Source organism: Ursus americanus, chromosome 14 (assembly GCF_024610735.1).
Source record: "Ursus americanus isolate L20-20 chromosome 14, mUrsAme1.1.p, whole genome shotgun sequence".
NCBI classification, from domain to species: domain Eukaryota; kingdom Metazoa; phylum Chordata; class Mammalia; order Carnivora; family Ursidae; genus Ursus; species Ursus americanus.
Genome location: NC_142140.1, coordinates 51,078,871 through 51,103,326, shown reverse-complemented (window position 1 = coordinate 51,103,326; position 24,456 = coordinate 51,078,871). Strand labels below are relative to the sequence as shown.

Genomic DNA, 24,456 nt, shown 5'->3' with positions numbered 1-24,456 from the left:
CCTCCCTGATCACCTGTTTCAAAACTGCATCCCTCTCCCCCAGCACTCCTTCTCATGGCATTTACTGTTTCCTGCCATGTAAGTCATTTTCCCCAACTGGAATGTCTGCTTCACAGGGATTCTGGTCTGTTTTGCTCACGGTTGCATCCCCAGGGCTGAGAACAGTGCCTGGCACACAGTAGGTGTCCAATAAGTGTTGGCTGAATTGATGAATTTATCCAGGCCACCTCCTGGGCACAGCCCTACTTTCCGGTGACCTGTCCTGGGTCCTGGCCACTCCCCGCTGTTCTGGTTTGTCACTGTGGGGCCCATAGGGCAAAGGGCACGAGAGGGGAGGGTGCCAGGGCCCAGGGCCATACCTGCTCCTCGCGCAGGGCCTGCAGCTTCTTGGCCTTGCTCTGCCGGTAGTACTCCATAATCATCATGGCCGCGTAGATCTTGCCCACGGTCAGGTCTGTGGCTGCGGGCAGAGGGCGAGCTCACCGTGGGTGCGGGCTCTGTAGGCACCAGCCCAGCCCCTGCACCCGCCTCCTCTCTCCCCACCCCCGTCCGTCCTGGAGGGGCAGAGCCCAGGCCAGGCGAGGCTCTTACACTTGTGAGGGGTGACCAGCAGGTCCAGTGTCTTCTGGGACAGGTTGGGCCAGATGGCCATCATCTCCTTCCTCAGCTCAGCGTCCATCTGCTGTTTGTCGGCTCCGCCTGCAACGTGGGCACAGAGAGGCCCTGACTGCCTGCCTGGGTGTCAGCCAGCCTCCGGGGCAGCTGGAAAGCCGGCAACTCCTGCCAGCTCAGGCTTCCCACGGGTCACCAGTTCCCTGGGGGCTTGTCCCAGGGGAGGAATCACCATGTGGGCTCCGGTCCGTGTCAGGGCTAGGGCCGTGGAGTTGCTGTGTGGGGGACAGTCAGCAGCAGGAGGAGTGGGACGGCACAGGTCCTAGCCTGGCTCCCACTTACCGACTGCGCGGCCCAGGTCTTAGTCTACCACTGTGTGCCTCAGTTTTCCCATCTGCAAAATGGGATGACAGCAGTAGGCCCTACCTCACCGAACGTTTGACGATCAAAGCAGTTCATACGTGTGTAGCTTTAGGACAGTGTCTGCCATAGAATTACTGCGACAGCGGCCCATGGGTCTGAGGCGGGGCCTGAGGTAAGCCCCGGAGAGGCCAGGCTGTCCCAGAGCTGTCCCGATGGGGGATGTTTCGCCCTCAACCAAGTGTCCCCTCCCATGGACGTGACCCCTAGCCACAGACGATCCCTGATCCCTCACCCCGGCCACCGTGGTCATTAAGGCTCTTTGCCAGTGATTCCTGGTCCATCCTGCCTGACTGCGCGGGAGCCTGACTTCCCGCCCCTGTGGTTGGCCGGGGGCCATGCCAATGAGGCGTGAGCGCGGGCACAGGGAGCTGCCCCTTCGGGGCCAGGGCATTTAGTGGCCAGTAAGGGACACTCCTGCGTTCTTTTTCTAAAACTCTGTTACGGTGGCTGGTGAACAGAGCCCACTGCCAACCCAGGAAGGGCATGGAACAGGAGTGGGAAGCAAATCTTAGTGGGCTGGAGACCCCGGGGCTGTTGCAGGGACACGTTCTCCTCCATCTTGGCTGCTATGCCAACCCGGCCGCCAATTCTACTTCCGTTTCAGATGCCCCAACTCTGGGCACAGGGACACCGGCCCAAACTTCTACCAGCAGGTCTGGAGGGACAGAGCTAGAGCAAGGGTCAGAAGGCCCCCTGTTGGGCCAAATATTAACCCTGTAGTTGCTGAATTGGGTGGGGGGCATTCCGGGGGGGGGAGGGGCAGGGGCCGGTACCAGCCAGCAGAGAAGTGTTTCAGGGTGCTGCAGCCATCCCCTGGGGCCTGCCGGCTGCTTAGCTGCTCCTGGCCTCAGCACCCCCATCATCCCGCTCTGCCTCCACTCCTTGTGGAGCTGTCCTTGCCCAGCGTCTGCCCTCTCGGCCCTTCCATTTCCCCCGCCCGCCCCCTGCACCGCCGCTCGAGCCCCTCCTCCTCCGCAACCGTGGATCAAAGCACAGACTTCTGCCGGGCACTGTCTGGAGTTTTCACTCATCTTCGCCCGTGTAACTGTGACCCTGGACACGGGTGTCTTTATGTGGGAAAGATCCTTCAGAAGGGCCTTTTTGCTACTGCGCAGGGAAAGCTCAGAACCTGTTCTGGAGCGAGAATATCGAGGCCACGCGGGACGGACCGGCTTGGACTAGCACAGGAGCCTCTGCTCCGGGCTCCGTGTCCGCTCCCCGCCTCCGCCACCAGAGGGCGCCTGTGGCCGTCCGAGTCAGTCCCGTGCCGCCTCTGCTCCCAGCCCTCGGCGCTCTGCCGTTCCCTCGCTCCTGTGATTGCCCAAGTCCTCAACCGGAGCCCACAAGGCCCCCCGGCCTCATTTCCTCTACTTCCTCCCTTGCGCACTCGGTTCCAGACACACCAAGCTCGCTCGCTGTTTCTCAAACATGCCAGGCACGGTCCTGCCTCAGGGCCTTTGCTCAGGCTATGTCCTTTGCCAGGATCGTTCTTTCTACGAATGTCTGTGTGGCTCCCTTCCTCACCTCCTTCAGGTCCCTGCCCAAACCCAGACAGGTCAAGCTGGCCTTCCTCCCTGAAACAGCCCTCCCCCATCCTCTTGAAGGCGCTTCTCCTGCTTTATTTCTCTTCCTACAAATCACCTCATGTTGTTGTTCCCCATCTCACCCACTAGAGGGCGAACTCCATGGTCTGGTCTTTACACGACTGGTGATGCAGGGGGCTGTGGTCACTGGGGCCAAGCCGCATGGGGTGGGGCTGATTCGTGGGTCAGGACTCAGGCTGGGAAGTCAGGACTATCCTCGGAGACCCTGCAGGAAAGTCCCCTGTGCTGTTAAGCTCTCAAGACCCTTTACCTAACCTATAGCTTGTCTTTCCTTATGGGAAGCAGCTGGAATGAACAGCTGTCTGCTGTCCGCTGTAGCCAAGTGAGATGCCCGGGGGCTGTGTGGCTCCTTCTCAGAGACCCAGGAAGGGAAAAAAGAGAACATGGCATTTTCTATTAAAAGTCACTTTCTCCTTCCAGCTTATTATGTTTCCTGTTCCTCGTGAAAAAAAGGAACACACCTGCCATCAAGGACTGAATTTTGTCCCCCCCCCGAATTCATGTTGGAGCCCTAATCCCCAATGTCACTGCATTCACAGGTAGGGCCTCTAAAGAGGTAATTAAAGTTACATGAGGTCATAAGGGTGGTTCCTGATCTGAGAGGACTGGTGTCCCTGTAAGACAGAGACACCAGGCCATGTGAGGACACAGCAAGAAGGTGGCCGTCTACAAGCCGAGGGGAAGGCCTCAGCAGGAACCAACCCCACTGGCACCTTGACCTTGGACTTCCAGCCTCCCACCGTGAGAAAATAAATTGTGGAAGCCGCCCCGTCTCTGGTATTTTGTTACGACAGCCCGGGCAGACGGCTGCGCCCGCTCTTGGCATGCGAGTTAGGTAAGGGAGTCTGCGCAGGGTTTCTCAACCTAGTTAGCACCGTGGACACTTGGGGCTGGATCATTCTCGGTTTGGGGGTCATCCCAGGCACCGTAGGGTGGAGAGCGGTCTCCCTGGCCTCCACGTTCTAGGTACTAGTGGCACCTCTTTCCCCAAGTCCTGACAACCATACTGTCCCTAGACATTGCCAAGTGTCCCCTGGTTGAGAACCACTGTTTCTGCTTCAACTCACTGGGAAGTCTCCCATTCAGGACTGTCATTCACATTTAAACAAAGGGAAAATTCTTGAGGGGGGTGGATTTCAAGGTGGCCTCCAGCTGGGGTCCTGGGGTTCCCTCCAGACTGATTCAGTCTTATTCCTCCCCCAGGTACAGAATTACAACACCCGGGGTGGGGGGTGGGGGCAGGACAAGCAAGTCCTCCTGGATGCAGACAACAGTCCCCACAAACCAGTTGTGTCCCAGGGTTTATCGTTCTGGGGTCCTCCCCTCCCCCATCCCACCCTGCATGATGCTGGTCTCAGAGTCTGTCCCTGCAAGACATGTGGCTGCATCCCTGGCCTCTACACCCCCCTAGATGTGACAACCAAAAATGTCACCAGACCTTGCCCATGTGCCTTGGGGGCAGGATTGCGCCCTGCTGACCTAGGGTTTACCCCTCCCCCACCGGAATCCCCAGGCCACACCCCTGCCCCCCCTATTGTTTCCACTGCATGCCTCACCTTCCAACGGTACATACTCTGAGCATTCATCATGTTATTGTTTGTCGCCTGTTTGTCTGCAGCCCCAGGAGGGCTGGAGGTTCATTGGTCTTTCAGGGCTGTGTCCCACATACCAACCACAGGGCTGGGCATACAGCAGGCACTCAATGAATGCTCTCCTTCAGTAAGCCATGGCCAACATGGTAGGAGGTCACCCTCTCTGGTGCACGCGGGGCAAAAGCCTTTTAGCTCCCACGAGGCCCATCCCAGAACCTTCCAGAATATGGCAGATCCCACCTGCAGAGAGAGTCTGGTCTTTGGGGGGGGGGGATTAAAGGGCAGGACAGTGGCCTTTTGGCCGGTCAGCCATGTGGAGTCCTGAATGGCCCTGGGTGGGGTTAGACCACACTGTGGCCCTTTCTAAGACAATGGCAGGAGGCACTCCTGTTTTGGGAAGCTGAGGTCCCCCTACAACCAGTGGCATGTCAGGGCTGAGACCACGCAGACACGGGGGATGCCAGGCAGGCACAGAGATGTCTGGTACTAGTTGGCTCTGGGTTTATCTTTCCAGCCAGTAGCGCACAGGGGCTCCGTGTTTATACAGCTCTGTGTGCTCCCCCTGGAAGTCGGAGCGTTAGCGTGCAGCTGGGGGTGTGGGTCTGCTAACTGGGTTTCCGTCTGTTCAGGTGTTTGGCTCTGCCCTCAGTGCCTGGCCAGGGGAAGCAGGAGGGCAGGGGGGCAATGAAGGGACACAGACGGAGTCCCTTGGAGGAAGAATTCAGGGGTTCAGACACGACATCAAGGAAAAAGAGAAACATGAAGAGAGAAGGACTTTCCCCAAAGATGAGCTTCTGCTGGGTGTGGAGAAGAGAGGGGTGGGGAGGAGGGAGAGACAGACAGAGGACGGAGAGGGACGGACAGAGAGGGGACACAGAGGCGAGCAGAGGGAGCTGCCCCCTCTCTCCCAAGTATCTAGCTAAGAATGGCCTCCCGGTTTTTGGAGGAGCTGAATGACCGAGGTTAATCCGTTCTCCCACACTGCCCCCTGCCCGCTGGAAACGAGCTCAGTGTGTTTAGAAGTAAATCGAGCTGCTGAAAAAGAAAGTGTTACACTCTCAGCCTGCCTGAGACTCACTTCAGCCAAAAAGGCTGTGGCTGTCATCACTGTTGTAACTGTTCCCCAAGCACTTCCTGAACCCCGGAGACTGGCTCAGCTGCTCCCCGTGGAGCTCCAGCAGGGCCTGGTGCCCTCACCAAGGTCAGGACAAGGAGAGGTGCCTGGCTCCGAGACGCGGGGGCATGACCCTCCGGGAACTGAGTAGCGTCCTGCGTGGGAGTGCCAACGGCAACAGCGGAACTCAGGCACATTCCCAGGAGCCTTTGAGATCCTCAGGTGGGGAATCTGGTGGGTGTCGTAGTGTCTGGCCTGACTGGGGTCTCACAGAAGGTGTCCTCATGGTAAAGGACAACTCAGAAGGTTGTCCAAACCCTACACGTTCCATAAGAAAGGACTGCTCCCTGACCGGCTCCTGGGAGGTCCCCTCTAACTCCTTAGAGTGTCCTGTGGGATGAAAGTGTCTTTGTTTATCTGAGGGCCTCGGGCACACAGTTTACCCCAACAATGGGATTTACCGTGGGGGCCTTGGGCCGTGTGACCCACTGTTAGTGTGACCTCTGGAGGGGCTGGAGTCTCAGGGACTAAGATCAGCCCACACGACCCACCCCCAGCACACACTCTGGTCACGAAAGCTGGGTGGGCTTCCGTGCTTGGCCGCACTTCATCTGGGCTGTCACGCCCTGTTTCTGGGGGCATCAGTGCTGCCCACGAGACTCCACTGGGAGGGGACACCTGGAAGATTGCACCTGGTCTCCCCTGGACCCTGACCCCTGTGCCTCTGCTTTCCAGATTTTAACCGGTATCCTTCTGTCATAGTAAACCGTAACTGTGAGTCCAACAGTGCCTCTTGGTTCTGAGTCTTTCTAGGGAATCACTGAATTCGAGTCTTGAGTTCTCTCAGGACCCCTGAACAGGTCCCCGGAGAGAAACAGCAGCTGGGTCACAAAGGCATCGCAGACCAAGAGTGGGTGCACTCTTAGACCCATTTTATAGGTGACAGAAGCATGACAGGCAGAATTCTAAAGCTGCCCCCGCCTCCTGCCCCAAGATTCTGGTTATTTGATCAAATGCTACCCTAGGGACTGCCTGGAAAGGCCTTTGCAAATGTAATTAAAGTCCCAAGTCAGCCGACTGTAAGATACAGGGCTTATCTGGGTGGGCCTGACCTAATCAGGTGAGCCCTTGCAAATCTGAGTGCTTTCTCCAGCTTGTGGCAGGAGAGGTCAGACAGATTTGGAGTACACAAAAGATGAGCTGCACTGCACCCCTGGGAGCTAAGTGCAGCCTCTGGCTAAATGCCAGCAATGAAACAGGCCTTCAGTCCCACAGCCACAAGCGACTGAATTCTGCCCCCACCTGAATGAGTCTGGAAGTAACATTTCCCCCCAGTGCTTCCAGAGAAGAGCCCAGCCTGGCCGACAGCTTGATTTCAGCCTTGTGGGACCCTGGAGAGCCCAGCTGGGCCCGCCTGGACTTCTGACTGACAGGACCGAGAGCTCCTAAGTGGGTGTTTTAAGCTGTTACATTTGTGGTCGTTTGTTACGTGGCGTAGGTAGCTAATACGTGGACTGAGGCTTGGAGGGGGTGAGATCACCTGCTCAGGTTTATGGCGAGGACAGGGCAGGGCAGGTGGGCGAGATGAGCCCACAGAACATAACTCTCTCACTTGATTATAAGAAATCTGCTGCCTGCCCTTCTGCTTCCTCCCCTCCCTGGGCTGGGACGTGGACCAGTTTCAACCACAATGACGTGATAACAGTCTTGGGAGTGCAGAGCCACAAACGGCCAGAACCTGGGCCCGGACTTCTGCCGGGCACCAAGCTGCCTGGTAGGCTTGAACCGCTCACGTCTGACTTACTGCATGAGAAAGAGTTTCCAGGCTGTGCTGGACGAGGGCCTGATCCCCCGCCCCCACTTCTGCCCTCCCCTGGGCCTTATCTTTGCTCTTTCTGATTCTCTCTTGCTATGGGGTGGGGGGGGCTCCTTCTGCTCTCTGAACCGTCACCTGCACACTTCCTGGCTAAGTCTGTCTGTCCTCAACCTACCCTCCTCTGCTGGGCATGTCCCAGTGGAAGCCGCTGACTTCCCTCCTGGAAACCTTCCACCTTTCCAGCAACTGCTGGCCTTAGCTCTTCCTCCCCCACTTCCCCTCGGGATCCTGGAATGAACGTGGGTCCCTGAAGTTCTGTCTTCCTTCCTCTTGACCTCCCGGTGGCTTCAGCTGGTGGAACCCTGACCCCTCTCTTTAGCCCCCCGATTTCCTGCCTGGTGCTGGACGATGCACTCAGCCTTCTGCCAGCCCCTGGGCCCCCTGATGACCTGCGTGCACCTTTCTCTCTGCCCTGCTGTCCCGTCAGCTGCCAAGTCACATTGGGGCTACTGGCAGGCCTCCAAACCCCATTCCAGGCGTTGGGGTGGGCTTGGCCCCTCCCCCAGAACTGCCTGTCACAAAATCCACGGGTCACTCTTGGTCCTTGTCAGTGTCTGACACGCTGGAGACACCCTCCAGGAGCCCATGCCACCTTGGCCTTCACTCACCTCCCTGGTCACCCTTTCTCAGTCGCCTCTAACCCTGCGGTGGCCCCGGGCTGTCTTTGCAGGGCGGGGGGGGGGTGTCTCTCTGCTCACACTCATCTCCCTGGAGAGCTTGTCCAGTCTCCTGTCAGCGTCTGATGCCTCCTGACTTCTCACCTTCAGCCCAGCCAGGAAAACCCATTCCTTCGCCTCCTTCAGAACCCTCCTGGGGAGGCGTCCCCCACAGGACGTATAAGCTGGAGAGTCGCCTGCTTCCTGTGTCTCCAGGCCGACACCCACCTCCTGCCCTTCCTTCACCCCAAACCTACCCCTCCCACCTTTCCCTTGTCTCAGGCAACAACAGCTCTGTCCTTCTTGCGTTTAGGCCCCAACCCCTGGGGGTGGCCTTGATTCCTCTCTTTCCTTCACACCCTACATCAGCCATTGGCTGGGTCAGCTCCCAAGAGATATCCAGAACCCAAACCCTCCATATCCCCTGAGTCTAGGCAGCCATACTGCGTGTGCCTGGATTATGCCAGTGGCCTCCACTGAGACCTCGTCCCAATCCATTCTGCCCTGTGGCCGGAGGGAGCCTGTTCACATGTGAGTCTGTCATGCACCCCCTCGCTCAGAGGGCAAGTCGGTTCAACACACCGGTGGACGGCCTCCTACCTCAGGGCCTTTGCACCTGCTGGTCCCTCTGCCTGGAGCTTTTTCTCCCCTAGGTGTCCACATGACTCCTCCGGACCCTCCTGGAAAGCCCCTCCCACTGGAAGCGGAAGTGCCGGCGCAGGAAGCATGCACCGGGTGTTTGCCGAGGGAGTGCCTGGGTCGTGGAGATCAGGATGCAGCAGTGGCTCCTCTGATTTCAGGGGGCGAGTGGGAGCCCTGGCTGCCCATGGCTCTCCCCTCCCAGGCCCCAATTCAATTCTGTCCTACCTCTCTGCTCCCACCCCTGCCCTTACCCTTGGCGATCTTGATGTCCAGGGCCGTGCGGATCAGAGCCATGAGGGTAGAATTGAAGTGGACGGTGTTGTCATCGGCCACGGGCAGATCCATGCGAAGGAGCCTCTACAGAAAACCAAAGGCGGGGGCAGTCATTACCAGGCACCCCTCCCGGTCCCCCGTGAGCCAGACCCACACTACCCGGGGAGCCCGGGAAGAACTCTGAAGGCAGTGGCTAAGGCGCTCCCCACCCTCAGGTAACCCGTCCCCTGCACTCCCTTTACCGATTTCCCTTTGCAGCCTGCAGGGAGAGCTCTGGGGCTCTCCTAGGCCACCAGCCCCCGCCCTCCCCTCTACCGCACGCTGGACCCCAAAGCTGGCATTTCCCGGGGTGGCCCAGACCCTTCCTTGCCCTGCCCCAGAGTTCTTCTGGATGGCTCCGTGCCATTCTGACCCCAAAGAAGAAGAGCGCAAGGCGAATTGCAGCAGATCATGCAGCAGCCAGGCACAGGGGTCCACGGCCACAGCCGCCGGGGGCCGCCGGCTCCCACCTCCACCCCCGGCTCGGCCCCGACCAGACCAGATGGGCACAGACCACATCATTCCTCTGAGAAGCAGCAGGCTGGCGGCCCCCCCGCTGACGGGGCGGCCCCTCGCAGACATGCAGCGAGGCCGTGACACACAGAACAGCAGACAGGGGTGCACATGCAGACGGAATCTCGAGACTCATTCATAGCTCCGTGGGAAGTGTTTCTCAGGGGCATGTCCAGATCTTGGCTCTGTGCGATGGCAGGGGGAAGGGTGAGGGGGCATTCCCGTGGCCCAGGGAAGAAAAGACTCCCCATGTCCCAAGCAGGGGCTCTGTCCCCTATGCTTGGTGATGTAGGAGAGGATGCTGGACTGGTGGGCACCAGACCAGGCCAAGGTGGCATGGAGATGGGGGTTGAGGGTGAGTTAGGCGTTCACTAGGGGATTCAGACACGTGTCGGCAGGAAACACAGAGCTGGAGATGGGGAGAGGGATGGCAAACCCAGAACAGAACACAAGAGAGGGACTGGGGTGGGGCAGGGAGGGAGGTGGTAGACAGAGAAACACACACAGACTGGGCTACTGTGCACAGCTGTCCAGGTTGTGCACTGCACAAAGGGCTCACCGTCTTAGAAATCATGGATTTGTATATTTAAATGACAACTTTTCAGCCTATAGCAAAGAAGTTTCTTGTTCTTGCCACATGGATGGATTACAACAATTTTCCAAGAGACAAAATGTTTTGTGGAAAGGGTGTCCTTTTCAAATTTGCACAAAGGTGCCTTATGGACTCCTGGTGGCCCTGCACAGAGACCGGGAAGGGGGTTCATGCGCATGCTCTCCCTCTCTCTCTCTCTCTCTCTCTCTCTCTCACACACACACACACACACACACACACACACACGCAGCCAAGCAGAGGCCAAGAGAAGGTACAAAAGGAAAGCTAAAGGAAGGACAGGTGCTGGGAGAGGCTTGTCAGAGATGCTGGTGGGAAAAGCTCTTCCCAGCCTTGACTGGGAAGGAGGAGGACGAGGAGGAAGAGGAGGAATGAGGTCGCAGGGAGATGGCTACTTGAGGCAGGAAGGAGGGAGGACTCTCACAGACACGGGGGGGGGGGGTCAAGGTGGATGGGAGAATAGGATGATGGGGAAATTTTCTGGGAGAGGGGGCGGCAATTTTTAAGGTTATCCCTAAACTTCTCGTGGATGAGCTGGAGGGAACAGAGCATCTGTCCTTGGGTGCCAAGGGAGATTCCGGGACAGGGGTCTGGAGGGGTGGCCCAGCCCAGCCGCCTGGCGGCAGGACCCCTGCTCCTTCAGCCAGCATGCACCATCCCCCGGTCGGCCATGGTGCCTGCCCGCCCCAGGCCCCCGCCAAGGCAGCGTGCATGGCCTGCATCAGGGTGCCACGGTCCAGGGGTCCAGCTGCGGCCTGCCTGCCCACTCTGGAACAATGGAGAGGCATGTTGGGGTGTCTGGGGGAGAATGGGTGGCATAGGGGTGGGGGCTTGGGAAGCAACTTTGGGGGGGACGGAGAGGTGGAGGGAGGAGAGGCTCTGGGTACTCCTTGGGAGGTCTCGAATCCCCCAAGGCCCTAGGTCAGAGATCAGCTTCAGGTGTATGTGGGGGGCCGCTGGACCTGGGGGCTCAAGCTACAAAAGATGGTGGGGCAGGGCCTCGCCTTTTTGGGGCCAAAGCCCCTCCCCCCTGGGCCTCGAGGTACCTGCCCCGGCCTGGGCGTGGGTGTGGGGGCCGCTCTGGGTGGGCAGAAAGGAGGCGAGGTGGCGTTCCCTCTGAAGCATGTTTATGTCCAATTTGGTTCCCAGGGGACCAGGTGCAAGGGGACTGGGGGCTCCCCTCCCCCTCCCCCCTGGCGTGTCGGCCATAATGGAGTCTCAAAACACCAAGACACACTCATCAGAAAAGACGGACACAGTGTGCTGCTTAGAGTCAAGGGACGGTCATGATCCAGTTACTCGAGGAGGAAAGGGAAAAAAAGAAAAAGAGGAAAAAAAAAAAAAGGAAGAGTAACTCCGGAAAAAGAGACTCGGCTGGTTGCTCCTGGTCAGCGCTGAAAAATCCCCAGTGCCCGACGCCGGTGCTCGGCCAGGGTAGACTACCTTGTAAGCCACTCTGGCCGGGCACTTCTTCCCCAGACCCAGGGGCGGAGACATGTGTCTCAGCATCTGATACATGTCCGGGTAAGGCATGCGGCCCCTGGCAGCACCGAAAACAAAACAGGGTGGGAACGGAGAACCAAAGGAAGGGGTGGGTGGAGGGAGAGGGAGAAACGGAAGAAAAAAAAAAAAAAAACCAAAAAAACCCAAAACCAAAACCAAACCAGAAAACAAAACAAAACAAAACAAAAAACCAAACCAAAAAAACCACACGAGCCGAAAAAATAGAGAGAGAAAGATGCAGAGAACAATAAAATAGGTGTTTCAAATAAATGGAAAACAGGAGGAAAAAAATGGAAGAAAAGGTCATTAAAAAAAGGATTATTTCACTGCTCATGAGCAGGGAGAGAGAGAGAGAAAAGAGAAAAGTCAGCTTCAATTTTGACTCTGAGCTATGGTTCTGGTGGGACTTGGAGGAAAGGCGGGTTCTCATTGTGGAGGGCCTGGCACAGCTCTGGCTCAATGTTATTTTAAAAGTTGGGTCAAGTTCTCTGGTTTGGCTGAGGCTGGTCTCTGAGGGGGCCTAGACGGGGAGAGGGGGCCGGGGCGGCGGGAGGAGGGCTGCGGGCTTTGGGAGGCGAAGGGTGGAGGGGGAGAGAGTGGAGGTGATGGGGGGGTCAATGTACAGTTCCGACCCCCCCCATGTGTCTGATTTGGGGTGCCGTTGAGACCCTGGGATGGGCAGTTTCAGCTAACAGCAAGCAGAAATGGCTGAAGGGAACAGAGAGACTATGTCCCATGCTTCATCGAGTCTACGTGACTGCATTCTGTTGCCTAAGAATTCTCTAGTTTAATGCAAGAGAGAGAGATGGCTCTGTTTTTTATATATATATATATATATATATGAAATATATATATTGAAGAACCCCAAGCCACACTCATTCCATGGATGCTAGCAGGTTTTAGTGGAATTCAAACCTTGCAAGCAACCCTATGAGGACATTTCTTGCCTAAGCCGAGAGGGGGAGATATCACGCGCAATAAACTGTACATATCCTTATAATGAATCCGACCACTGAAAGGAGAAGACAGGGGTTAGTGGAAGGCGGGGCTCAGGCTGCTCCCCGCGCACGCAGCAAGGTCGTGACGCCAGGGGCTGGGGACCCCCTGGCTCTGAAGCGGTGGGGGAGACTCAGGGACGAGGGAGGGTCCCCGAGCTGTTCCCAGATAGACTGGGGGCAGAGGGTCTCGGTTGGGGTGGGCGAAAACTCTGGGCCAGGGTGGGGGTGGGATTGGGGGCTGGGGGGCCCTCCCCCAGGGCTATCTCTGTATCTCCCTTCTCCACAATCTACAGGGGCTACACTGCAGGGAGGGGGAGCTCGAGGAGTAGAGGGCAGGGGGACAGCATCCAACTGCTATGACCTAAAATCGAAAGAGGAAGAGTTAGGAACCAGCCAAAAGTCAAGCCCCCAGACCCATGGCTCACCCCAGCCTCTCGGTCTCTGGGAGGACTTGTCTAGGGCTGTGGGAACAGCAAAGCTGGGCTCCTCCCCACCTTCCTCCTGAGGCCTCCCCTCCAGCACCCCGGCTGCTGAGGGCCCCCGTTTAATGTTTTCTCAGGCCCCAGGCCCAGCCTGGACTAGACTGTCCAGTTAGCGGTCGGTGGGGGCTGAGGGTTGGGATGGTTCCTCTGAGCAGCTTCGTACTGCTTCCCACGTGCACAGGGTGGAGACGACCCTCTGGAACCCTCGCCTGTCAGTCCGTCGGGAGCACTCTGGTGCCCAAGGGTAGGAGAGCTCGCTCCCTTTGCGACCGTGGAAATGTGAGAGACCCTGAGGCCCTGTGTCTTCTGCCCTGGCCTCCTGTGATCACTGTCCAGCGCCACTGTGATCTCTCGGCCAATCCCCTCTGCCAAGGGAGCTAGGCCGGCCCCGTTCCCATCGCTCCCGGGACAGCAGAGGCTGAGAGACCGCTGGCTTCCTCCCCGGGGGCCTGGCTAGCTTGTCCTCACCATCTGGAGGCCTCTCAGTGAGGGGGAGAGTATTGGAGGCAAAATCCTCAGTGCCTGATTCCTTCCCTCATCTCCCAGAAAGCCTGGGCCTTGGGCAGGGGTGGTCCCCAACCATTTCACCTATAGTGTGTGGGGGCGCTGACTCTCATCTCTTTCCTCCAGGTTGACCCCTCGGAGATCCCAGCTACCTCCCCAGGGACCCCATGCCGCAAAGTCTGGGGCCTGACCTAGCCTCGCGGGCTCTAGTACCAGAGAAAGGTGGGCAATGTGGCTGGAGGATGCGGGTGACTCCTTACCACGCTGCGGGGTCGTACTCGGCCCAGACACGCACGTACTCATCCAGGTGGTGGGGACCCAGGATGGAGGAATCTCGGGTGAGGTACTCAAAGTTGTCCATGATGACGGCGACAAAGAGGTTCAGCATCTGTGGGGACCCCGGGGGCCGAGAGGGAGTGGGGGAGAGCAAGACACACGCAAACACACATACACGGAGGCCCAGAGAGAGAGGGAGGGAGAGAGGTAAGATGGGGAAAGGGAGACAGAGAATGAAAAAGATGGGGGGGACGGGGAGGCGAGACACACACTCACACAAGGAGCCCCAGAGACAGATGCAGAGATGGAGATGGGACAGAGAGACAGAGACCAAGATGGAGACAGAAAAATACAAAGAGACAGAGACCAACAGTGATGGACAGAGACAGAGTTGGAGGGGGGGGGGAGAGGCTACGTGAAATGGGGCCAACCCCAAGGGACCATCATGACCCCAAATCTTCCCACACCAGCCCCCCAACAGGGCCAAAGTCAGCACTCCATGTGGGTTGTATCCCCAGCCCCAGCACAAAGTAAGCAATCAGCAAGTATTTCCTAGATGGATGGATGGAAGGATGGACGGACAGATGAATTAATTTTCCTGCCCTCATCTGCACCTCGTAGCACCTTTTCACGTGTTCTTCTAGCCCTCAGCACATGGGAAGCTTGCATCAATTTGCCTCCAAGCCTTTGCAAATGTTGCTCCTTTACCGAACATCGTGATTTGTCTCCCCGTGGGTAGCAGCATCTGGGGAACCCCCCTCCTTTATAGGTAACAGGTCGTAGCTGGATGTGGCTGACACCCACTTTCTGGCTCCCCAGACAGTGGTCATATAACCCAGGGCTGTGATTGGTTAGGGAGAGGCACATGACCCAGGGTGGCTGATGAGAGACTTCCCTGGGATTTGTGCTAACACCCCGGTCGCCATTTTGCCTCTACAAGGAGAAAGTCTGAGAACGAAGCCAGTGTGAGGAAGAGCAGGGAGGATGGGGTCTGCTGTCTGCATCCAGCCTCACTGGGACCTTTCCGGTACACAAGTCCGTGAACTATATATGCTGCTTACGTCAGCAAAGTTTCTGCTACTGGCAACCAATCTGGTTCAAACGTGCTCTAGTTCTTGCTCATGGTCCCTGCAGGCCACTCTTTGAAATCTTCCTTCCCTTGGTCTGAATCGCCTCATCACAGCACGTATCAGGCCACATGGCTATTACCTGTCGACTCGTCAGCGGATTGCCCCTGCAGCCTGAGACAACCGTGGTCTGTCCCTGTACCCCAGTGCCTAGCATCAGGTCCGGCACATAGTAGGTATTCAACAAATGTGTAGATAGAAACATAGTAGGTGCTTAACAAATAACCTGTAATCCTGGGCGTCCCTAACTTCAGGACTCAATTTTTAATTCATCTTCACGATATCGACTGAGCACCTGCTGTGTGCCAGGCACTGTCCTAGGTGCTGAGGATATGGCAGTGAAAAAAAAAGAAATCCCTGCCCTTGGGGGGCTGATGGTCAAGTGAAGACGTCCTCTGGGGTGCCTTCCCTTCCCAGCTGGGCTGTATTATAAGATCTTGTCCCCACATGTACCCATAGCTGCTTGGACAATGGTGGCCGTTTGACCAGGGGCTGGGCTGGCCCATTCAGACTCTCTCTCCTAGGCATTTGGAACTGGGCAATGAATGGAGCTTCGGGGTCGGCAGCTGTGGACGCTGCTGGACGGGGGGGGGGGGGGTTCAGAGATAGAGGCTGCGATTCTCTCAGGGTGAGGCCACTATTCTGAAGGGGGTGAGGGTGCTCGGCTTTCGCTGATAGACGCCGGCGTTTGGCCAGGGTCTGCACCTGTCTCAGGCTCTCTTGGCAGCTGGCTTCCTATATCCTGATGGTGGGATCCATGGTCAGGAAACCAGACCAGGGAGGACAGGAGAAGGGACCCCTCCTGCCTCCAGTGTGGGTCTGTCTTGTGGGTTGAACTGTGTCCCCCTCCAAAGACATGTTCAGATCCTAACCGCCGGTATCTGTGAACCTGACCTTATTTGGAAAAAGGGTCTTCGTGATGTCCTCAAGTTAGGATGAGGTCATACTGGATTAGGGTGGGCCTAAATCCAATCTGACTGCTATTCCCCTAAAAGAGGAATCTGGACACAGACACACAGGGGAGAAGATGGAGGTAGACACCGGAGGGACACAGCCACAAGCCAAGGAATGCCTGGGACCCCCAGAAGCTGGAAGACGCCGGCAAGGACTCTCCCCAAGAGGCTTTGGAGGGAGCACGGCCCTGCTGACACATTGATCGGTTTTAGCCTCCAGAACCGTGGGAGGGTCAATTTCTGTTGTTTTAAGCCACCACGTTTATGGTACTTAGTCACAGCAGGCACAGGAAGCCATCACCATCTGCAAGTGTCCAGGGGCTGCGGACAGCATGGTGCCACGGGCAGCGGGGGTGGGGGGGGGTGGTGTTGATCCTCCCTCTTTTCAATTCTCGCAGCCAGGTGGCTCCAGGGTCCTCTAGTTCTCTTTCAACCCCACGTAGCCAATCCTTGCATTACCTCAGCTTAAGATATCTAGAGAGTTTGCGTTCCTCTGACTTCGCTCTGACTGCTCCAGAAGAGGGGGGGGCACAGCTTGTGTCCTGTGTAACTGGGCTGGCGGGGGACCAGCTCTCAGCTCAGTGATACCCAGCAGTTCTCAGATGGGGGAGATTCTGTCCTGCCCCCAATCCCCGGGGGGTCACTGTCAATGTCGGAAGGCATGTTTGCTTATCACACCTGAGAGTGGAGGCCGGGGATGTTGCTAAACACACTGCAACGCCCAGGACAACCCCCCGCCCCCCGAGAAGGAGCCAGACCCCCATCAACAGCTGAGAATCCCTGGGTCACCTAATTGCCAGCTGGCTCAGAGACGCTCTGCAGGGAGCAAGCCCGTGACACAGCCGTGCGCGAGAGAAACTTATGGCCCAGAGTAGGAGCCAGGCCAGGGAGCTCCCCCGGCCCCCCCATGTGCACAGACTCACCAGAAATGAGCACAGGAAGATGAAGGACACGAAGTAAAAATAAGCAAATTCGTTGCCACACTCGGGCGTCAGGATGCCGGAGTTCTTATCGCACGGCTTCCCGCTGAGGCAGGAGAGCATGATGTTGTGCCAAGCCTCCCCAGTGGCGCTCCTGAGGAACCGACAGGGGGCTTCATCAGGGACCCGGCCACCCAGCCCTGGACACTAACATCCTTTGGGGATATTAGCACAGGGCTTGGGAGCTGGACTGGCCTGAGTTCAAGTTCCAGGTACGCCACCTTTTGTCTCTGGGAGCTCCGAGAGGTGATTCTCATCCTTTGGCTGTGCATTAAAGTTCCTTGGGGCGGGGTGGGGGTGCTTTAAACAAGGCTGATGCCAAAGCCCACTCCCACAGACTTGCTTTCAATTGGTCCGGGGTGGGGTCTGGGGGTATAGGGAGGTATGTTTTCAAAGCTTCTATTCCCCCAGGTGATAATCATCTCTTACTACCTTCTCCCTAGGGCTCTCTGCTCCAGGCACACTGGGATCTCACTGTCCCCAAACATGCCAGCCATGCTCCTGCCTCAGGGCCTTTGCACTTGCTCTACCTTCTGCCTGGCCTGCCCTTCCTCAGATATCCACACAGATATCCATCCTCCCTCACCTATTTCTCTCACGTGTCACCTGCCTCCAGGGCAGCGTGACCCACCAGCCCTCCATTCCTTTAGATGTTGCTGCTAAATTAAAAAAAATTTTTTTTCTCATCCCCAAATGTACATGATTGATCATTGTAACTATTTTTAAGGGTAGAGTTCAGTGGCATTCAGTACATTCACAATGCTGTGCACCCATCACCACTGTCCACCTCTGGAATCTTTCATCCATCCCAAACCGGGAACTCTACCTGTTAAACACTAGCTCCCCACTGTCCACTCACGCAGCCCCTGGCAATCTCCTCTCCACCTTTTCTTCTCTATGAATTTGCCTCTTCTGGACACCTCATAGAAATGGAATCATACATTATTTGTTCTTTTGTGCCTCCATTTCCCTCTTGACCTTGAATTTTATCCCCTTCTTGCACTCTCCGTTATTAGCTTACGATTGCCTTTCTCCCCCACAGGAACAGAAGCATCTGGAGGGCACCGAGTAGCTCTTTCTGCTTTCTTTACCCTTCAGTGATGCCTGGCACACAGTAGGTGCTCAACAAACTTCCGCTGAATGGAAGGAAGGAACTTTCGTTAGAAGGAACTTTAAGGTGCAGCCAGGATTAAGAATCGAGCCTCACGGTCTATAAGCCTCAATTTCCTCACCTGTCAGATGGGGTTGCCAGGAATCCCCACCTCACTGGATGGTTAGGAGGATTCAATGAGGTAATGCCTGAAAATGCTTTCTATGCTTGTGTCCCAGGGCCTTCAGATTCTACCCAGCCAGGGTCCCTGGGCCCCCACCAGCCCATCCCCAGCCTCACTGGAAAGAAAGGAAGATGGCACGCCCCCTACAGGAAGAGGAAGGCGAGGACACGCCACCACAGGACGAGGACACGCCCCCTACAGGAAGAGACAGGGAGGACACGCCCCCTACAGGAAGAGGACACGCCCCCACCAGAAGAGGCGCATGAGAGCAGTGCCCCTCTCACCTGAAGAGAAGCATGAGGGCCTGGAAGAAGGTCCGAAAGTTATTGTGCTCTGTGATTTGGAACTCATCCTCATCACTGTCCTCATCCTCCACGTCGATGCCGATGTTGCCAAACACCTGGGGAATCAGACGGTGATCATCCGGGGCAGCCACACCCCCAGTGGCTTCAGGAAAACCACTCAACCGTCATGGCTGTCTCTCCGAACTGGGTTCCCCTCACCCACCCCTGCCTAAGGACGGTGGCCCTTGCAGGGAGGGCTCTAGGAACGCGAGGGGGGCGGCACTCACCTGCATCCCAATGATGGCGTAGATAAAGAAAAGCATGGCAATCAGCAGACAGACATATGGCAGGGCCTGGTGGGAAGGAAGGCAATGAAGGAGAGTGTCAGGGGGGGCCTCTTACCTCCACCATTTCCCTCCCTTGTTGCAGTGCTCTGCCCCACGGGGCTGGGTGGCCCCATGCTGTGCCAGAGTGGTGCCAGGGCTTTGTGGGCCTCAAAGTATCAGGGGTAATCCCCCTGGAGCTCTCAAGCCACACCGGGGGCAGGCAATCTAAAGAAGAGCCATGCAGGTCACAGACTCCCAGCAAAGTGCACCAGAGGCATTTCCATCTGATTGCTCCTTTCAGCCAGAGCAGGGGTGGGGGTAGGATCTTGTCAGGCCTAGGCTGGCACCAGGGGCTCACCTTGAAGGACTGCACGAAGGTCCAGAGAAGGATTCGGATGGTGTAACCCTGACGGAGGAGCTTGATGAGCCGGGCAGCTCGGAAGAGTCGGAGGAAGCTCAAGTTGATGAAGTTATTCTGGGGAGATGGAGAGAAAAGGGTGACCATCCACCCACCCCTGGGGCTCAGAGCCGTCACCACTCACAGAGGCCCCTACATGAAGCCAACCAACAGGAAAAGCAAGCCAGACCCCAAATAAGGAGGGAGAGAAAGCACTATTAATGCAATGGCTCGGAGGAAAAACGTTGAAAAAGGAACAAAGTTGGGGGGGAGGGAGAGGGTGGAAGGGAGGAAAAGGCAACTCAAAAGCATAAACCCTCCCTGCCAGCCCCACCCGCAATGGGGAAAAGGAAAGAAAAAGGAAGGAAGAGAAAGGAACCGGGTGGGGTGGGGGTGGGGAAGAAATAACAAAAGAACAAGGAAAAGAAAATATATCCGAATCATCCAATCAGGAAAAAAATCGAGATGGTTTTTGTTTCTCCCAACAACCAAATGCACTGAGACGATAGGACACAAGCGGGTCAAGTTGCCGAATCCATCACACGTGTACGATGCACAAACACCAGGGCGGGGTGGGGGTAGCCAGCGCACGCAGGCCTGGTGGACATGTGCGGGTTCCCAGGGCATGTTACGCTCCGGGCCAGAAATGCATCTGTCGTGGGACTCAACGGGCACCCTGCCCTGCCCTGCCGAGCTGCCCACCCACTCCTGCCCGCCCTGACCTCACCCCACGGCCAAGAGGAGCAGCGGCTCAAGCCAATCGGAGAAGCGGAAGAGCATCTTTTCTTACCCCCTTGGCGAGCGGGAATGGGGAGGACGGGAGGGAGCTGGGGCTGGTCGGCTGCAGGGCGAGTCCTCGCTGCCCGCTGAGTCGGAGAAGATGCATTTGGGGCCCTTTTCCCCCCTCTCAGGGATGGCTTCTCAGCTTCTGGGGCTGGGTGGAGTAGCACGGGACCAGGCCTGCGGGAAGCAGGAAGTACGCAGCGCCCGTGGGTGGGTGAGCTCGCAAACAGCCCAGGCCCACCGAGGGGCCGGTGCTGGAGGTGGGGCCGTCCCTGCCCCCAGGACCTCCCTGCGTGGACCCTGCCTCTAGTCAAAGACCCCCTGACTAGTCACTGCCTCTACCTCCTCCCGCCCAAGCCGGGAGAACCCCCCAGGGAAGGGGGCGATCAGCTGGGAGGGGAGCCAAGAGAGCAGCGGGAGGTGGGTGCTGGCTGCCCTGGGGGGGGGGGCGGGGCGCTTGACAGCTGGGGCCTCAGGGTTGCTGGTGGGGGACAGGTGGCTCAAAGTCACAGGCGGACCAAATCTGGCTGACGAAGCTATCTAGTAGGGCCTGAGCAGTTTTGTTTGATTAAAACAAGTTGCCAGTGTTTAAAAATCAGGTGTCTCCCCCAAATCTGGTGATTCTGGCAACTCTGGACCTGCCTCCAGGTTGGCAAAAGTTAGTTGGGGCTTAGATGTAGCTGCCCCATGAAGCAGGCCATGTGGCCTCCAGTTTGCTGAGGTCCCCCACGTTCTAGAAGTGGCACCCGCTTTCCTGCCTTACGGTACGTGCTTGGATGCCAGAGGCGTTGGGTCCGACACCCTTGCCCCAGGCAGACAAGGAAAGCCCTGCCAGTCAGTCGGATAGCAGGCTGGAGGCACAGGAGCTCGAACGGGGCTCTGCTCTAGGGGGTCTAGAAGAGCCCTAGACACAGGCCATGTAGCAAGTTTTCCACTGGCCCAGCCCTCACCCCTCCAATGGCGCAGGGGTGACCGTGCAGGTTGCCGTGGCAGTCACAGCACCCCTCTTGCTCTCAAAAGTTCAGATGATGAATTCTATGTGACATCCTACTTGGTGGCTCCTGGGGGGCTATCCAGCTACCGGGTCTGGCCTGGGAGCTGAGAGGCAGGGATGGGAGTTCAAGGAATTTCTGGGGCTGACAAGAGGCCTCTGGATTTGCTGGCAAAGTCTAGGATGCTCGTTGGGACCCATCAGTTGGCCCTTAGGCCTCTAGGATGGGGAAGGGGGCTGGGACATCCTGCCCTGACCATACTGGGCCCAACCACTGTGAGAATGTCCCAGGGGCCTCGAACAAGCTCCCACACCCAGCTCAGCTGAGAGTCACCCCCTGTGCCCAGCTGACCTGACTCCCAGCCCTGCCTGGCCACCCAGCTCTACCTGGGGACAGGCCGATGGCCCAGGTGTCCCCGGCCCCTCCCGACCATCCCCAGAGTACAAGCCATCCCTTCACGGGGCGGGTCATAACATGTGGACTCTGCCCAGCATGCAAAGGCAGGCGGGCCTTGAGGAGCCTCTGGGGACTCAGGGTAGAGCGGGGGGAGGGGGGGAGCCTGCCATCATGCAGGAGAAGCAAGGGGGTCTCGCAGGGAGACACGTGCAGAGAGCATGCTGCCCTTTTTGGAGCAGGGGGAGGAGACACATGGGGGAGGGAGGGGGAGGAGATGAGAAGTCCAGGGGACAGGGCAGGGGAAAGTACTCATCTGCCCTCATCCACCCCTCCATTTCTTCATGGCTCTGGATGGAGTCCTTCACGTGCTCGCAGAACTTCTGGTGACTTCCCTTCTCCTAGCTTCCATCTTTCCATCCACAGCCCAAGAAGGAGCAGCTGTGCTCTCCTTTAAGCCTGCCCTGTGCTTCCTGGTTCTAGGGTGACGGGGTGGGACACAGGCCCTGGAAGGCTCTTCACCCTCAGAAAGACGTGAGATCCAGCCACCTGAAGGCTCTGGAGAAATCCTGCCACTTGCACACCCCACCTCAGCAGACCTTGCCCTCATGCTCCAGATCTCAAAACCACCTGCCTCCTTGACTCCTTCCGGGGAGCCCTTTACGGCACCTCCAACCCTCTTTGCCTGTACCTGTGCTAGTGCCCCAACCTGGCCCTCTTCTGGCATTCCCTCACTTCCGTCTCCCAGTTCAAGCCAGACTCCGCTCCCTCCAGGTACCTTTCTCCCCCAGCCTAGACCCAACCCAACCCCAGGTCCCCAGAGAAGCCCCTGCTCAGGTGGCCAGGCCCCTCTCACGGGGATCCTGGTGCTCCCTCCCAGCCCAGCCCCCTGCCTGGCTGCTCCCCTAGCCATCTTGTCCAATGACACTTCCAAAGCTGCCCCTACTCCAGCTCCTCTCAGACTTCTGCAAGACCCCTCCTGCCCTTTTCGCTTTCTCTGGGTCAGCCGGCCTTCCCTCTCTTTGCTCTGGCCACACCCCCTCACTTGTAGACCCAGACCCCTGCAGGATTCCTCTTGCTACCGGGCCTTTGCACGTGCTGTTCTGGGCCTCGAATGCTCTTCTCCCCTCTTTTGTTAACAATGCTTATCCTTTAGTTCCTCACACAGTTGCAATTTCAGGTGGGTTCTAGAGCGGCTAGTTGACCAATGCCTGGCTTCCCCACTCTGGGTTTAGGTGAGGGGGTGGCAGTGATGGTGGCCACCTCGGCCCACCATTCCGCTTGCAGCACTGCACGTGGGATCGTGAAATGTCTGGTGGATGAGTCCACGTGGTGCTGCTGGTGCGGGAGGGGTCCTGGTGCAGAGGTGCCATTCAGGGGGTCCTTCAAAGGGGGGCAGAGGTGGTGGGCGTGAGGCGGGGGCAGATGGAATTTACCAGAGTGAGAAGTGTGCAAGGAGCCGAGTAAAGGAGGTGGGAGTGATGGAGATGGTGTGTGCTGGGGCAGGAGCCTGGGTGTGCAGGGTGGATGGATGAAATTGAGAGGGACAGGTATGGATGGGTGTGTTTGGTGGGGAGAGGAGAGGGCACATGGGTTCAGTGACTGCGTGTACGTGGGGGCACACAAGCATGTGAAGACCAGAGCTCCAAGGGAGGGCCTTGTCTGGCCTGCTCTGAGTTTCTCTCCTCTGAGAGTCTTTGGCTGCCTGCTGCCCAGCCCTCGGACCTCCTCCTCGGACTTCGAGATTGACGTCTCTAGCCAGTCAAACCCATGGGGCTAGAGTGGGTTGAGCTATCCTGGCGCCCAGGCTCCAGGAAGACAAACGGAACAGGAGCAATGAGCAGGTGGCCGAGCGCTCCGAGTGTAGGGATGTGGGTAAGGGATGGGGGGGGAGACCCAGCCAGCTGAACCGTCTTGCAGGGGGTGCATACCTAGGGCAAACCCAGTCTTCTCTTTGCAAAAGAGGCCAACCAACCCACGCAGAAAACCGCCATTCAGAACCCAATAAAAACAATGGGGGTGGGGAAGAGAGAAAGAGAGGAGGGGGAGGGAGGGTCTGCAGGAGTGAGGAGGGAGTGGGACTGGGCTGGGGAGACAGACAGACGGGGTGGGGGGCAGGGGAGGGGCATCAGGCAACCCAAGTCCAAAGCCCAGGGCAGGACATGCAGTGCTGACGCGAGAAGATGCGTTCACAGTTAATGTAAAGCATTTAGACTTCAGAAAGAAGTAAGACCAACCGGATTCTAGATGCAGATGTTGAAGATGGAGGGGGAGCGGGCGGGCGGGGGCAGTTGGGGACGCGTGTTCAGCGTTTTTTAGGTTGATTTGTAACCAGTGCCAAAAAACCAATGGGTTTCGGTTCCCGGGCGGGGAGTGGGGGTGGTGGGTTGGGAGATAGTCATTGGTGTATGAACACACAGACCACGTCATGGATGAACAAATGAATTTCATAGTGCATTTTGATTGGATGAGTTTTTCAGACGGCGTTGTGCCAATATACAGTTTAAAGAGCAGGCATGAAAAGAGACAAGACAAGAAACACAGTCATTATCCATTGAACGCAGGGCAAACCCACGTCACCCGGCCACTTGGGGGCGGCAGCTGAGGCCCAGGGGGCGCCCCCCCCCGAGCCCTCCCCCCCCCCAAACCCTGGGGACTTGCCCTCGCAAGGGTCTGGCTCTCCCTGCCTCAGCCTGGCTGAGCTCTTGGCCTGAGCTAGAGGGCTTACCTGGGAGGCAGAAAGGGGGGGCTGTGGGCCCCTTGCCTGGCAGTTGGGAAATAAATCCTAAAAGGGTCCACACACCCACCCTCTATCTTTCCCTCCAAATGATTCTAATTCAGGGCCCCGGGGGCCGGGGGCGGGGGAGGTGGCTGGCGCACACAGTGCAGACCCACGTGCCTTCGTGGTCACAATAGCAATAATAGTAACCTTCATCCGGGAACGATCTATCCCCTCGCAGGTTCTGTGCCAAACCCTTCACGTGGATCGCTCACACTTGTGAAAAGTTGCCGACTCCCTTTCTAGAACATCAGCCTTGTGGGGGCAGGCATGCTTGTCTCTTTTTGCTTTGTTCAGTCTCCGGGCACGTACAGCAATGCCCGGCATGCAGCAGGCGCTCAGTGAATGCCTACTGAATGCATGAGTGAACGTGGAGCTTGCAGGGATCCGGTGAGGTTCATTCCAACAGTTATCCCCATTCTACATGACAGGAGCTGATGCAAGCCACCCA

General features: G+C 57.5%; 1 protein-coding gene across 5 annotated transcripts in view; it reads right to left on the bottom strand.

Annotated features, from left to right (window-relative positions):
- Positions 1–24,456, bottom strand: part of CACNA1A (calcium voltage-gated channel subunit alpha1 A) — a 212,870-nt gene that overhangs the window by 6,957 nt on the left and 181,457 nt on the right. For 3 of the 5 annotated variants that reach the window (XM_045811947.2, XM_087867225.1, XM_087867227.1), the window contains 9 exons: positions 19,020–19,136; positions 18,623–18,688; positions 18,336–18,451; positions 16,721–16,871; positions 13,702–13,829; positions 12,373–12,469; positions 8,771–8,876; positions 592–699; positions 360–460 (listed from right to left, as the gene is read on the bottom strand). In XM_045811947.2, coding sequence (XP_045667903.2) covers positions 360–460; positions 592–699; positions 8,771–8,876; positions 12,373–12,469; positions 13,702–13,829; positions 16,721–16,871; positions 18,336–18,451; positions 18,623–18,688; positions 19,020–19,136 — 990 coding nt within the window. Of the gene's footprint in view, positions 1–359; positions 461–591; positions 700–8,770; positions 8,877–11,397; positions 11,495–12,372; positions 12,470–13,701; positions 13,830–16,720; positions 16,872–18,335; positions 18,452–18,622; positions 18,689–19,019; positions 19,137–24,456 lie in introns of all 5 variants that reach the window. The other 2 variants (XM_087867228.1, XM_087867226.1) reach the window with 1 other exon arrangement.